This window comes from Lissotriton vulgaris, chromosome 7 (assembly GCF_964263255.1).
Source record: "Lissotriton vulgaris chromosome 7, aLisVul1.2, whole genome shotgun sequence".
Taxonomy (NCBI): Eukaryota; Metazoa; Chordata; class Amphibia; order Caudata; family Salamandridae; genus Lissotriton; species Lissotriton vulgaris.
In genome coordinates, this window is record NC_141695.1 from 8,422,010 (window position 1) to 8,436,296 (window position 14,287).

The window sequence follows — 14,287 nt, forward strand, 5'->3', positions numbered from 1 at the left end:
TCACAGTCCTTCATCCCTGGTCTGTGATACCTCCACCACTGCTGATGCTCTTGTGTTACTGTGGACAGCACTTCTACCTCCAGCTGTGCAAAGACACACAAACACACAGAGGGTTGTGTGTCAGAGCCATTGACTAAAATAATGTCTGACTTTAATATAGTGTCTAAAATATCATTTTCAAAAAGTGAATCTCTTCGAGTGTAGATTTTCTGACTCTAATGTGTGATACTTACGCCACAATATCTTTGTCATACAATATTTATTCCTCAATTTTCTGCTGCCAGACCCACAAAGAGGAGTCACTCTCAGATCACAACAAACATTTCAACACTTTGTTGCATGAACCACTTCATCAGTTGATCTGAACTCCTCTCGTTATCTCTTTCTCTTCCTCTCTAACACTCATTCTCTCTCGCTTCCACTGTCTCTGCCAACTCTCTTCCTCTTCTTTATTCATTAATCCATTTCACTCTCTTTCTCTATTACTGTTTCTCTCCCTTTCCTTTTTCTTCCACTGCTTTTCCCTCCCTCTATCTCACTGCACCTGTCTACCCCTCCTCCCTCCTTTCCTCAATCTCTCTGTATCTGTCTCTCCCTCCTCGGTTCCTCTCTGTACCTGTCTCTCCCTCCTCCTCCCTCCCTCCCTCCGCCTCTCTATACCTGTCTCTCCCTCCTCCCTTCTTCTATCTCTCTGTACCTGTCTCTCCCTCCTACCTTCTAACTCTCTGTATAATTCTCTCCCTTCTCTTTCTTCTATCTCTTTGCACCTGTCTCTCCCTCATCCCTTCCTCTATCTCTCTGTACCTGTCTCCGTCTCCTGTCTCCCCCCCTCTCTCTGTACCTGTCTCTCCCTACTCCCTACTCCCTTCCTCTATCTCTCTGTGCCTCTCTGTCTCTCTCTTCCTCCCACCCTCCATCTCTCTGTACCTTTCTCTCCCTCTTCCCTCCCTCTCTCCATCTCTCTGTACCTGTCTCTTCCTCTATATTTCTGTTCCTGTCTCTCCCTCTTCCCTCCCTCCATCTCTCTCTACCTGTCTCTCCCTATTCCCTCCCTTTGTCTCTCTGTACCTGTCTGTCCCTCCCTCTCTCTGTCTCTGTACCTGCGCCCCCCTCCTCCCTCCCTGGATCCTTTCTGTACCTGTCCCTCTCTCTATGTACCTGTCTCGTCTCTCCCTCCCTCCATCTCTCTTTACCTGTCTCTCTCTCTTCCCCTCTCGCTCTGTACCTGTTTCTCCCTCCTCTGTACCTGTCTCTCCCTCCTCCCTGGATCCTCTCTGGCCTGTCTCTCTCTCTCCCTTCCTCGATCTCTCTGTACCTGTCCCTGGCTCCTCTGTGACCTGTCTCTCTCTCTCTCTCTCTCTCTCTCTCTCTCTCTCTCTCTCTCTCTCTCTCTATCTATCTCTCTCTCTTTCTCTCTCCCTCCCTCCATCTCTCTGTACCTGTCTCTTCCTCCTTCCACCCTCTATTTCTCTGTACCCTCTCGCCCTCGTCTCTCTGTGCCTGTCTCTACCTCTTTCCTCCCTCCTCCCTCTCTCTATCTCCCTGTACCTGTCTCTGCCTCCCTCCTTCCTCCCTCCATCTCCCTGTACCTGTCTCTCGCCCCTCCCTCCCTTTATCTCTCTGTACCTGTCTCTCTCTCCCTGTCCCTCTCTCTGTTTCTCTGTCTCTCTTTACCTGTCTCTCCCTCTATCTCTCTGGCCTTGCCTCTCCCTCCCTCTCTCTCTGTACCTTTCTATCCTCTCCTCTCACTATCTCTCTCCCCCTCTCTCTCCCTCTCTCTCTGACCTTGCCTCCCCCTCCCCCCCCTCTCTCTCTCTCTCTCTCTGTACCTGTCTCTCTCTTCGTCCATCTCTCGCCTTGCCCCTCTCTCTGTCTCTCGCCCCTCCCTCCCTCCATCTCCCTGCACCTGTCTCTCTCTCCCTGCCCCTCTCTCTGTCTCTCTGTTTCTCTGTACCTGTCTCTCCCTCCTCTGTACCAGTTTCCCAGGACAACCTTCATGACAGACAAGGACGTCTCCCTGGACAGAGCTGCCCCAGGGTGAGGAATGAGCCTGGAACAGAAGATTCCTCTCCATGGAGAGATTTACAGCCTCATCTGAGAGAGACTCTGTGCCTCCACAGAGGTGAGAGAAATTTACCTTTTAACTTTCTACACACATTTGATTTTGAATAAATATGCATGTTGTTCTGTATATTTACATGTTAAATACAAGACTGGGACAGAACACTATTTGCTTTGAATGTACTTTTTGCAGTTCTCTGCCTTTCATACATTGAAAACCACCTGTGCTCCTGGACAGCCCTGAACACATACTCTGCATATACTTCAGGTTTACCATTGCTGGCCCTTTTTTGTAAACACTGACATCTATTAGATGGACACAGGATAAACAAAATGAGGTATAGAAGTAATATGGTAAGTCTCTGTCACTATGTAAACTATACAAGGTACTATCACACTATAGTTAGGTTGTCTGGCAAGCGAGCTAGAAGGAGTGTGTTTGGAAGTGCGCTACTTACAATATTTTGAAAGAGTTTGATTATTTAAAATTGAACAAATACAAAATTAAAATAATTCCAAATACTCATCAAAATGCTTAGCTTCACTACAAGATGGTACAGTGGTAATGGTGGCTAAACATTACCACTGTACCATCTTGTAGTGAAGCTAAGCATTTTGATGAGTATTTGGAATTATTTTCATTTTGCGCAGTAGAGGTCTGGATCAAATAAAGTTTTACTTACAGTTAAAATTGAACTGTATATCTATAACTTTGTAATTTCTAATTGTGCAATTTGATTATTTTTTATAGGAAAAATAAAGATTCCCTAACTCAAACTAAGCTTTAACGTTTGTTTTTTTTTCTTTCAATTTCAATGATATTTTAACATTTTTAATAAAATGTGTTTCAAATCATTGAGTCCAATCTCAACGAGAGGAGTGTTGTTACGTAAATGGTTGTATCATACAGAGAAGGACTGTGTCACACAATGTAGTGTTATAGAGTGGAGTATTGTAGACTTTAATACAGTAGAGTAGAGTGGGATAGCGTACAATGAATTAAATTATGATAGAGTGGAGTGGTGCCTCCTACAGTTGAGCGGCTCGTATGTACCAGTTCAGTGGTGTAGCGTACAGTCATACATTTTAGTGGCCTGTCATACAGTAAAGTGGACTAGTGTGTCGTAAAGCGTTGGAAAGTCTTAGAGTGTTGTACAGTGGAGTGTTTTTGGATAGACTTGCAAAGTGGACTTTATGTGGTTGAATTGGAGAACAGAAGGGTGGCATACCGTGTAGTAGAGTTTTGTAGATTACAGATGAAAAGAGTGAAGGAGTGTGTGGTAGAGTTGAGCAATGTAGAGAGGAGCGTTGAACAGTGGTGTAGAGTACGTAGATTATAGTGAAGTGTAGTCAATTGGAGTTGTGTAGCATAGACTGGATTAAAATGTCAGAGTGTAGTGTTATGTTGTAGAGTGGTGTGGAGTGGAGTAAAGTGGTTGTCGTAGCTCAGCATGTAGTAAAGTCTCAGAGAGTGGGGTGGGGTGCGATGGCATACGGTGGAGTGAACTGTCTTTTGTTACTCCATTGGAAAGTGTCATACAGTGGAGTATAGTGTAGAGGCACAGAGTGAATTAGAGTGTTGTGGAGTGGAGATAAGTAAAGTGTGCTACAGTGTGGTAGAGGGGATTGACATCAAGTGTGATAGAGTTGATTGTCATATAGATTTCTAGAGTGGAGTGGTGTAGAGCGGAGCGGAGCGGTGGAGTACTGTAGAATAGTGTGGAGAAGTATGTGGTAGATTTGAGTGGAGTAAAGTGAGGAAAAGTGACACAGAGAGAGTTGTGTGGAGTGTGGTTGAGTATAGTAAAGTGTTGTTTAGCAGCATAAAGTAAACTAGAGTTATGTCATAGAGTAGAGAAAAGTGTTGTAGAGTGGAGTGCTATAGAGTAGATTACTGTTTAGTACAGTGGAGGGCATAGACTTTCGTTGAGTATCATAGAGTGTGGTAGAGTGGAGTAGATTTGAGTAGTGTGGAGTGGAGTTGGGTGGAGTGGAGTGGCATAGACTGGAATAGCATACAGTGGAGTACAAAGGAGTGGGATACAGTGAAATAGCACTGAGTTCAATACGCTACATTGGAGTGGCGCACAATGGAGTGGCACAGTTTGGAGTAAGGTAGAGTGAAATAGCATATAGTCGAGTGACATAGAGTATTTGTAGTGTCCAATGGAATAGCATAGAATGGAGTACTGTAGAGTAGAGTGGTCTACATTGAAATGGCTCAGATTGGAGTAGCGCATGGTTGAGTGGAACTGTGAAGTGTAGTACACAGTTGTAGCATACAGTAGAATACATTTCAGTGTAGTGGTTTACACTGGAGTGGCATAGAGTGGAATACCGTCTACTAGGGTATCCACAGTAAAGTGGCATACAGTGTAGTGAAATAGAGTGGAGAGGCGTGGCATGCGGTCAAGTTGAATACCATATAGCCGACTGGCGTTGAGTGTAGTTGCATACAGTGTGATAGTGTAGAGTGGAGGGGGGTAGAGAGTACAACGGCATAGAGTAGAATAGCATAGAGTGGAGTACAGTGAAGTGGTATAGAGTGGAATAGCTTACAGTAAAGTACAGTACAGTGGAGTGGCATACAAAGAATGGTTTACAGCCAAGTGGCATACAGTGAAGTTGGGTTGAGTGCAGTGGTATACAGTGTAGTAGTAGCGTATGGGTAGTGGCGTACAATGGAATAGCATAGAATGGAGTGATTTAGAGTGGAGTTACATAAACTGGAGTGACGTAGAGTGTAGTAACTTTCAGTGTAGTGGTATAAAGTGGAATAATGTACAATGGAGTATTGTAGAGTGTATTGGTATATAGTGGAATAGCATTTAGTGTACTAGCGTACAGTGGAGTAGTATACTCTGGAATTGCATATAGTCGAGTAGCGTACAGTGGAATGGCATGTAGTGGAGTAGACCGGAGGAGCGTACAGTAGAATGGGGTAGAGCAGAATACCATACAGTAGAGTGGTGTATTGTGGTGTTGCACACACTAAAATAGGCTAGACAGGTGTGGTGTACAGTGGAGTTGTGTACAGGGTAATAGTGCAGAGTGGAGTACAGTGGAGTGTTGTGGAGTGAAATAGCGTAGAGTGGAGTACCATACAGTACCATACAGCGGATTTGTGTACAGTGCCATAGCGTACAGTGTAGAGTGGTATGGAGTACAGTGGAATAGTGTACAGTAGAGTGCCATAGACTGGTGTGTCATATAGTGCAGTGTGATCCATTGGAAATCCATAAGGTGGAGTGGTGTACAGTGGAGTTACGTACAGTGTAATAGGGTAGAGTGGAGTGGAGTAGTGTTTAGTGTCGTACAGTGGAATAGCGTAGAGTATAATAGCGTACAGTGAAGTGGCATACAGTGCATTGGCGTGGACTGGGGTGGCGTACAGCAGAGTGGAGTGGAGTGAAGTAGAGTAGAATAGCATACAGTGGAGTGGTGTACATGCAATAGTGTATGATGGAGTGGCATTGCATGGAGTGATATACACTTCAGTGGTGTAGAGTGGAGTTAGGTACAGTGGAGTGTTATGCAGTGTAATAACATACAGTGTTGTGGTATACAGTGGTGTGGAGTAGAGTGGAATAGCTTAGAAAGAAGTAGCTTACAGTGGAGTGGTGTATAATGGAGATAAGAAGACTCTGTCTGTGGAAAGTGGAGTGTGGTAGAGTGGAATACTGTACAGTAGAGTGTTGTAGAGTTGAGTTGCATACAGTCTAATAGCGTAGACTGGAGTGTGTAGCGTGTACTGGTGTACAGTGGCATACTGTAGAGTGGAGTAAAGTGCCATAGTATAGAATGTATTAGCATAGAGTGAAGTGGGGCACAGTGGAGTGGCGTAGACTGGAGTGGCACACAGTGGAGTATGGTAGAGTGGATTACCGTACAATTGAGTGACATACAGTCGAAGAACGTTCAATGAGATAGCATATAATCTAGCGACATAGAGTGAAGTTACATGCATTGGAGTGCCATAAAGGAGTGCCATACAGTGGAGTGGCCTAGACTTGAGTGGCCTAGACTTGAGTGGCACACAGTGGATTACCATACAATTGAGTGACATACATTCGAAAGACGTCCAATGGGATAAAGTATAATCTAGCGACATAGAGTGGAGTTACATGCATTGGAGTGACATAGAGGAGTGGGGTACAGTGGAGTGGCTTAGACTGGAGTGGCACACAGTGAATTACCATACAATTGAGTGACATACAGTCAAAAGACGTCCAATGGGATAGCGTATAATCTAGCAACATAGAGTGGAGTTGCATGCATTGGAGTGCCTTAGAGGAGAGGCGTACAGTGGAGTAGCGTACAGAGGAGTGACGTACAGTGGAGTGGCGTACAGTGGATTATAGTTAGGCTTTCCTGCTTTCAGTTTCTATTTTTGGTAATTTATGGTGGTGTTTTGTCAGTGTTTTCCAGTGATTTCAATACCTGGCAAAAACAGTGCTTTTCAGTGTTTACTCATTTTCGCGCCATAAAAAACAACTGACACCGTGTTTTACCGGTGTTTATGGAACGCTCTGCTTTTATTATTGCTTGCTTGCTTCATTGATGCACAATATCGAGACAGTGTACTTACAGTGTATATGAGGTCCAAAGACAATTTTATTGTAGTACACCACACAGTATTTCTTCAGTGAGTCTTTGGTAATTCGTGCTCTCTCTCCATTGGCACTTGAGACTGGCAACGCCAAAACAGCCAGTACACAATTTGCCAACTCTGGCCACTGACGTAGCTTTCCATGCCAATGCTGGTGCACCTAAAGGTTGACAATCTCTGGACCATGTTCTGCAAAATATGCGTTGAACTGGGTGCATAGGCCCTCAGAGGTATTAAAACAGTCAAGAAAGAAGCTGAACTTTGCAAACTCTGGAGAAAATTCTCCTTTACGGTAGGGATCTAACACTTGTGCAGAGTATCACAATGAGGCTTCATTGACTTCAAAAGCCATGGTTGGTGAAGGGACATTTCTATTCTAAAGGAGGAGCAAAAGCCAAAGTCTGCAGAGGTAGAGGTAGTGAACACTCTCAAATTGTCTCCACACACACACAGCAGGAGCAGAAAAGGCCCTAGTTGCTGTGATTACCTCAACTGAAGTAGGTGTCTCTACAGGTTAAGATAACTTTGCCTGCTCAGTTATGAGCTCTGAAGGCAGTGACCTTCCTAAATTTACCCCGCAAAAAACAGAAAATATATTCTGCTCCCAGGTTGAGCACCAGAACAGACAAATGTAGGCTCTGAAACATATGACTGCCTGACAGAGAGCAGAAATGTTTGCCTACACCCACATGGTTTCTCGAGCTAAACCCAGATGTTGTTGCTCAACAACCCGTTGGAAGTTCCTCTTCTCTCACAAGATGGGGTAAAAAATAAGCAAAATGGCACCAACGACAAGGCCTTGTATGCTGTGACCAAATTGTAACTTGGAGTGCCCCTCCCAATGACACGTAACCCAATGCTCATATTACAATAATCCCACTGAATAAACAGTCAAATCACAATAAAACGCATTGTTTAGCCAACTAAGTAGACGAGACCTGTGTTTGGGGCTTGCATGCAGATAACATGCCATTCTGTAATGCTTTATTTTGTCATCTACTGACATCTGTCCTAAATTACACAGTTTCAAAGAAGCGAATGCAAATAACACTAGTTGCACCAAAAAGGGCACGTGATACAACAGGAGAGACCGCAAAACTGATGCATAGGGGAATTAAGAAATTCTCCAAGGGGTGCCTCCAATGCCCTGATCAAATACCAAAATAAATCCTAAAGATGCACCTTGAAATAAAAGCTTAGGGGTCTCAAAGGCGGGGGGTGTACCCGGCATGACGTAGAATATGTGCTTGTTATGTCACTATCCCCAATACTTTGGCAAGACACATCTGTCACAAACATATGTCTACTGATGTGCTGGACATATGTTCTACCTACCTAGTGACGTAATCAGATGGGAATATTCTATCTACACAGACAGATTTTATAATACAAAAAATGTATGCCAACACCATTAACCGTTACATAAGACGGTAAGACGCTATTTTACAGAACTTCGTGCAACACAAGTGAGTGACCATGCATTCCTTGATCATATCATGACAAACATTTTCAGGCCGGATACCGCTGCCATCAAAATGTACAGCTAAGGAAAATCGGAATATTTAAAGTTCTGCAAAAAAATAGAAGCGATGCTGTTATATTCTCCCTATCCTCAGCGTGCATCTCGTGCTGAGCTCGAGCTGCCTGCTTCCACTACGTGGCCAGTGTTCGGTCCTAACGGCCGTTATTGCCCGTTTGGTTTTGTGTAATTTTCGCTTGCCTAAGGAAGGGTGTGGGGTTACATGGTCTTATGTTACTTGAAAAGCTTATGTTCTAAGCAATGCCATTTACCTGGTTTTGTGTTACTTGGTACTTTGTTCTTAAAAGTCAAAACTGCGTGTTCTAAGCAGTGTCTTCTTTTTGTGTTCTGCTGTGCATCCTTGCTTAATTTACTTTAGTACGTCTTCCTTTTCCACTGTTTAAGGAAAGGAGATGTGTTATATTCTCCCTATCCTCAGCGTGCATCTCGTGCTGAGCTCGAGCTGCCTGCTTCCACTACGTGGCCAGTGTTCGGTCCTAACGGCCGTTATTGCCCGTTTGGTTTTGTGTAATTTTCGCTTGCCTAAGGAAGGGTGTGGGGTTACATGGTCTTATGTTACTTGAAAAGCTTATGTTCTAAGCAATGCCATTTACCTGGTTTTGTGTTACTTGGTACTTTGTTCTTAAAAGTCAAAACTGCGTGTTCTAAGCAGTGTCTTCTTTTTGTGTTCTGCTGTGCATCCTTGCTTAATTTACTTTAGTACGTCTTCCTTTTCCACTGTTTAAGGAAAGGAGATGTGTTATATTCTCCCTATCCTCAGCGTGCATCTCGTGCTGAGCTCGAGCTGCCTGCTTCCACTACGTGGCCAGTGTTTGGTCCTAACGGCCGTTATTGCCCGTTTGGTCCCGGTCTTGCTGGTCGGGTTTTTCTACCCCTTAACTTGAATAAACCATCTGACTAAATCGACATCGCTACATGACCTCGTCTTTTGTTTATAACAGATGCGGTCACGTGACTGGGGGAAAACACAGAAGGGGTGGCCTACACAAACAGTAAACAGCTGCCAAGAGAAAACAGAAGGCTTGCCGTTTAGGGAATCAAATGAGCGGGCTAACCAATGCATATTGCACAGCAAATGCAATTGATTATTCTAAAGACCTTCGAAGCAAACCAACCATGTAATTAATGGCAAATATGCACAAACCAACGGGAGGAAAAGAGACTCCCAATAAAAAAAATCAAAGAATACTTCACAAAACACCCCATAGTCAGACAAATCTATAGAACTCTTGTGAAATGTACTGGTGGAAAGTAAAGGCTGCCTATGGCTGGTTTAATCGTTACACTTTTCCTTCCACAAACAATGTATATAACTTGCCAAACTTGGGAAGCTTGTTGCACGTTAAATACAACACGATTTACACTGCAGGGTACATAGCGCTTTAAACAAGGATTTCATTCATTAGAACGGATCTGTGCCTCTGTATTCCCAACAAAAAAGCACGCACATGTGAATTAGAAAAAATAAATTAATTACCTTTGTTTTCTAGTGGCTGAGTGCTCGAGCTCTAGCTGTTTTCCATATGTTATGTTATGTTACGATTTTGTTGAAGCGCAACAGCTGCCCCAGCAACAGGGCGTCCCGGCGCTGAAAAACCATAGCAAACCTACTGAGAAGGAGGGGGGCCAGGGGGCTAGGACAGTGGGAACAGGTGGGTTTTTATTGCTTTGCGAAAAGCGGAAAGATTTTCAAGCCGACGAATGTTCGGGGGAAGGGAGTTCCAAAGTTTAGCTCCCAGGGCTCTGAAGGAGCGCCTCCCGATACGGCAGAGTTTAGTGAGGGGAACCACTACTAGATGTTGACCTAGGGAGCGCAGATTGCGCTGGGGGGAGTAGAGTGTAAGAAGCGGGCGGAGGAGTTCAGGGCCATTCGTTTTAAGAATTTTGAAGGCAGTGGTAAGGGCCTTAAATTGGATTCGTGCTTCCACTGGGAGCCAGTGGAGTCTTCGTATGGTGGCTCTAACAGAGCATCTCCTAGGAAGACCAACTATAGCTCGGGCCGCAGAGTTCTGAATACGTTGCAGCCTAGTTGTCTCTGCTTTGTTGGCGCCTAGCAATAGAACGCTAGCATAGTCCAGCCGGGAGAGGATGATGGATTGGACTATGAGCTGCCGTGTTTTGGGGTCAAAGAACCCAAGAATAGGGTTGAGGCTTCTTAGTAAGCCAATGCACGTAGCTGCTACTTTTTTGGTGTGAGTTTGGTAGCTCAGCGAGGAGTCCAACCAGACTCCAAGGTTTTTTACCAGGGGTTTGGACTGGGGAATAGGGACGAGCGAGGAAGGCCACCAATGGTCATTCCAGCAGCTGGTGTTCTTACCGAGGAGCAGCACCTCAGTTTTCCCTGCATTGAGTTGTAAACAGTTACCCGTCATCCAGCGGGCAACTGCAGCCAGTCCATCCCTGAATCTCATGGCAGAGGTTGAGGGGGTGTAGGAAGAGGGAGGCTCTAGTTGGCGCAGTGCAACACTAGCGACAAGCAGGGACTCTCTCTTCCTCGTCAGGGCTGAGGGTTACCTTCCAGACAACCTCTGCTTACCCTCTAGGTAGTGTGGCTTAAGCAGTCGTAGGCTAATCTTTGGGGCACATAGGGTTAAACACTTGCAACAGTACACCTTTACAACCAACCCACCACACAACGAGACCAGACTGTATTCTTGTAAAAATATATATCTTTATATAGATTTTAAGCAGGCTTGTGAATACAGTCAATAACTTTATGAAGACGGTTGCCAGTTACGTAATTCGGGTTACCACAGTTCTAATGGAAGTTCTCTTGAGGCCCGTAGGCCGGTGGTATTCAAAGTTCTTGTGGAGCCGGCGGCTTCCAAGGGGTCTGTCCCACGTCGCGTTGCCTTCCCGGGGTCGCTGATCGTTGCGGCTCTTCGGCCGAGCAGGTCACTGGTCGTCCGGAGCAGCGGTGTTCTGTGGCGGCAGGGTCCTCTCCTCGTCGTCCGCTCCGACCCTGGAGGCGGCGGCTGTGCGGTTGTGACAAGTGGCAGTACGGTCCCCAAGTGCAGGACGTACCCAGCCAAATGTCGGTGCAGCTGTGGGCTCACAGCTGGGCTGTCGGGCAGGCTTACCGACTTGGTGGATTCTCGTAGGGCAACTGTCCGTCCTTGCAGGTGAGTGACTGCTCGCTATGCAGTCACCTCGATAGCTCGGACCGGACGGGTCCTCCGTTGCTTTGCTCTCGGGCTCCCGGTGCAGTTGCGGTCACGGTGTTCGGGCCAGCGGCGGCTGGTCCTCACTTTGCTTCTGCTGTTGCCTTGGGCCCCGGTCACGGTGGTCGGGAGGGTGTCGATGCCTAAGAGGAGATTCCTCCGTCAGTGCTGCGGCGATGGTCAGCACCCGCAGTCGCTTTTCCAAGGGGGTAGCGTCCACTGGTCCTGGGACGCTGGTCAGGGGGCAAGTTCAGTTGCAAGCCCTTGGAGATCTCTTTGCAGAGTTTGGCACAAGTAGCACAATAATCTTTTCGTAGTCTTATTGTCTTCCTCTCCTTCAGCAGCAAGGCACCAGACACAGGCAAGAGTCAGCACCCTTCCTTGTCTCTCACGGTCCTTCTCGTAGGGCAGAGTCTTTCTGTGGCCCAAACCGGATCTAATTTTCAAGGAGCAGGGCTCCGTCTTTTATAGGCCAATTCTTTTGTTCTCGCAGGCCAGGGGGGCCTTTGCATAGCCACTCTCAGTTCTGGAGTACCCCCGCGGGTGTACTCCGGCTTCTGCTTTCAGTGTGAGGGGCAGGCGCATCAGACGCCCCACAGGAGGTGGAGCCAGCATTGTCCGGACAGGAGTGGCCAGAGTACCTTGTTGATGGGGGCTTCGCCCTTCCTGGGCCAGGTGCCGGCAGAGTCATCCGCCGCTCCCCAGGAGGGTGGAGTCAGCATTGTGGAGGTCGAGCACAGTGACAGCTCGAGTCAAGCTCCTACCTCCCACTAAGGTGTAATCTGCGCATTCACCACCGGTCATCCCTCCAGCCCTGTCACTCACACATCCCAGACAGTCAGATACACACCAGCAGAGGCGGCTGAAATGGTTAAGCAAGCAAATGCTAACTTTCTAAAAGTAGCATTTGCAAACCAAGGATACTGAAATAAACTTGACTACAAGAAATATCTCCTTATCCTGAGTTCAGGCATACTAAACATGACTCACTACCATGCTCCTTGAGCCTGCGGGGATTATAGGGTGTAATAACCATCGCAGCTCAGTCTGGCCTAATGGAGCAGGTAGCCTTCAGTAGTGAAATACGGTCTTCGTTGTAAGTCACTACTAGGACATGCCACGCACATCAGGGCTTGTCCTACCTTGCACCTACAATGCACCCTGCCCGCAGGCCTACCATAGGGGTGACTAATATGTAGTCAAGGGAAGGGTCGGTGCTGGCAAGTGGGGACACTTGCCCAGCTAGCGTGACAGTACGAGACCGCACGCGGGTTCTGCGGTCGCAGTTCCCAGACACATCTTTACGGCTGCTTCGGTGGGTGGCGCAACCAGCGCTGCAGGCCCACCAGCAGTATTGGCATCTACAAGCCCCGGCACTCTCTCGTGCGCTTTACTAGGGACTAACAGTAAATCCAATGCACCAATCATGGATACCAATCGTATGTACAATTTACAGTAGGGAGCACTTGCACTGCGGCACGGATCAGCCGTGGCGCAGTGCCCTGAGTATCGGAAAACCAGCAAAACATCGGAGGCACATCAGCAAAAAGTGGAAGGGAGACTCACGCCAAGGTGCCAGGTCTAACAGGGGGCCTCCGAAAGAGAGATTGCTAGCTGTGTGTCGTCGGCATACGACACCAGCGTAAGGCCCCATTCTCTGGCCACTGCGCGAGAGGCTGCACATACAGGTTAAAAAGAGATGGACTAAGAGCCGATCCCTGCGGAACTCCTTGGCCAATAAGGTGAGATTGGGAGGTAAACGGGGGTGCTGAGACACGGAAGGATCTGTCCGTCAGGAAAGAGCGGAACCATTCCAGGGCCAGGTCACTGATCCCTATGTCTTCCAGGCGGCTCAGCAGGATGTTATGTGAGACCGTATCAAAGGCTGCGCTGAGATCAAGTAATATCAGCACAGCACTTTGACCGGCATCTAGTACCTTCCGAAGATGTTCGGTGGTGGATAGACGGGCGGACTCCGTACTGTGCCCTGGCCGGAACCCGTGTTGGGAGGGGTCCAAGATGTTGTTTTGGGCCATATGGTCTGAGAGACTGGCGTTGGCATGAGCCTCTGCCAGTTTGGATACCCAGGGTAACAGTGAGATGATGGGCCTATAGTTCTCTGGTTTTGTGGGGTCCAGGGTCGGTTTTTTAATAATGGGGGTAACCCATGCCTGTTTCCAGAAGGTAGGGACAGTTGCAGAGGAGAAGGAGAGGTTGAGGAGTGTGGCGAAGGATGGGAGAAAAAAGTCCAGAGCCTCTAGAAATTGGGCCGGTCTCATGGGATCAGAAGGGGCGCCGGATTTCACCCTTATGCAGAGTTTGACAAGATCTCCATGAGAGATAGCAGACAGACAAGTAAGTCTGGTGCCTTTAAAATAAACATTTGGGGATTTAGTGTGATCAAGGGGATTCTGTGGAAAGGTGTTGTAAATTTTCCTCACCTTTTCAATAAAGAAGGTGGCTAGGTCCTCACACTGCTGCGTCGAGGAAATGCATGAGACAGGATTGCCACCGTTTTGCAGTTTTTGAACCAGTTTAAAGATGGTTTTCGTGGGGTTAGAGCTAGTATTGATTTCCTTAGCATAGAATGATGCACGGGTCGTGCGTATAGCTTTGTGCTATGATTTCAGTTTGGACAGGTAGAAAGCTTTATTCTTGTCTATATATTCCTTTCACCAATTACGCTCTGCTACCTTGCATTCCTTTCTAAGCAGCTTTAAATTCTCATCATACCATGGGTTAGAGGGAGAGCTACGTCCTCTAGTCCATTTAGCAGGTATGAGGGCATCAAGTCCTTTGGTGATCCAATCCTGGAAAGAGGCATAGGACGTATTGATATCCTCAGTGGTTGCGAGGGTAAGTTCTCCTAAAATAGTAAAGAGATCCTGATATTGTAGCTTATGCCAGGGTCGTTTA

General features: G+C 46.7%; 1 protein-coding gene across 1 annotated transcript in view; it reads left to right on the forward strand.

The window, feature by feature from the left end:
* Positions 1–14,287, forward strand: part of LOC147700491 (uncharacterized) — a 108,450-nt gene that overhangs the window by 74,233 nt on the left and 19,930 nt on the right. Inside the window, exon 4 of the mRNA XM_086928431.1 lies at positions 1,979–2,122. Within this exon, the coding sequence (XP_086784557.1) occupies positions 1,979–2,122 (144 nt within the window). The remainder of the gene's footprint in view (positions 1–1,978; positions 2,123–14,287) is intronic.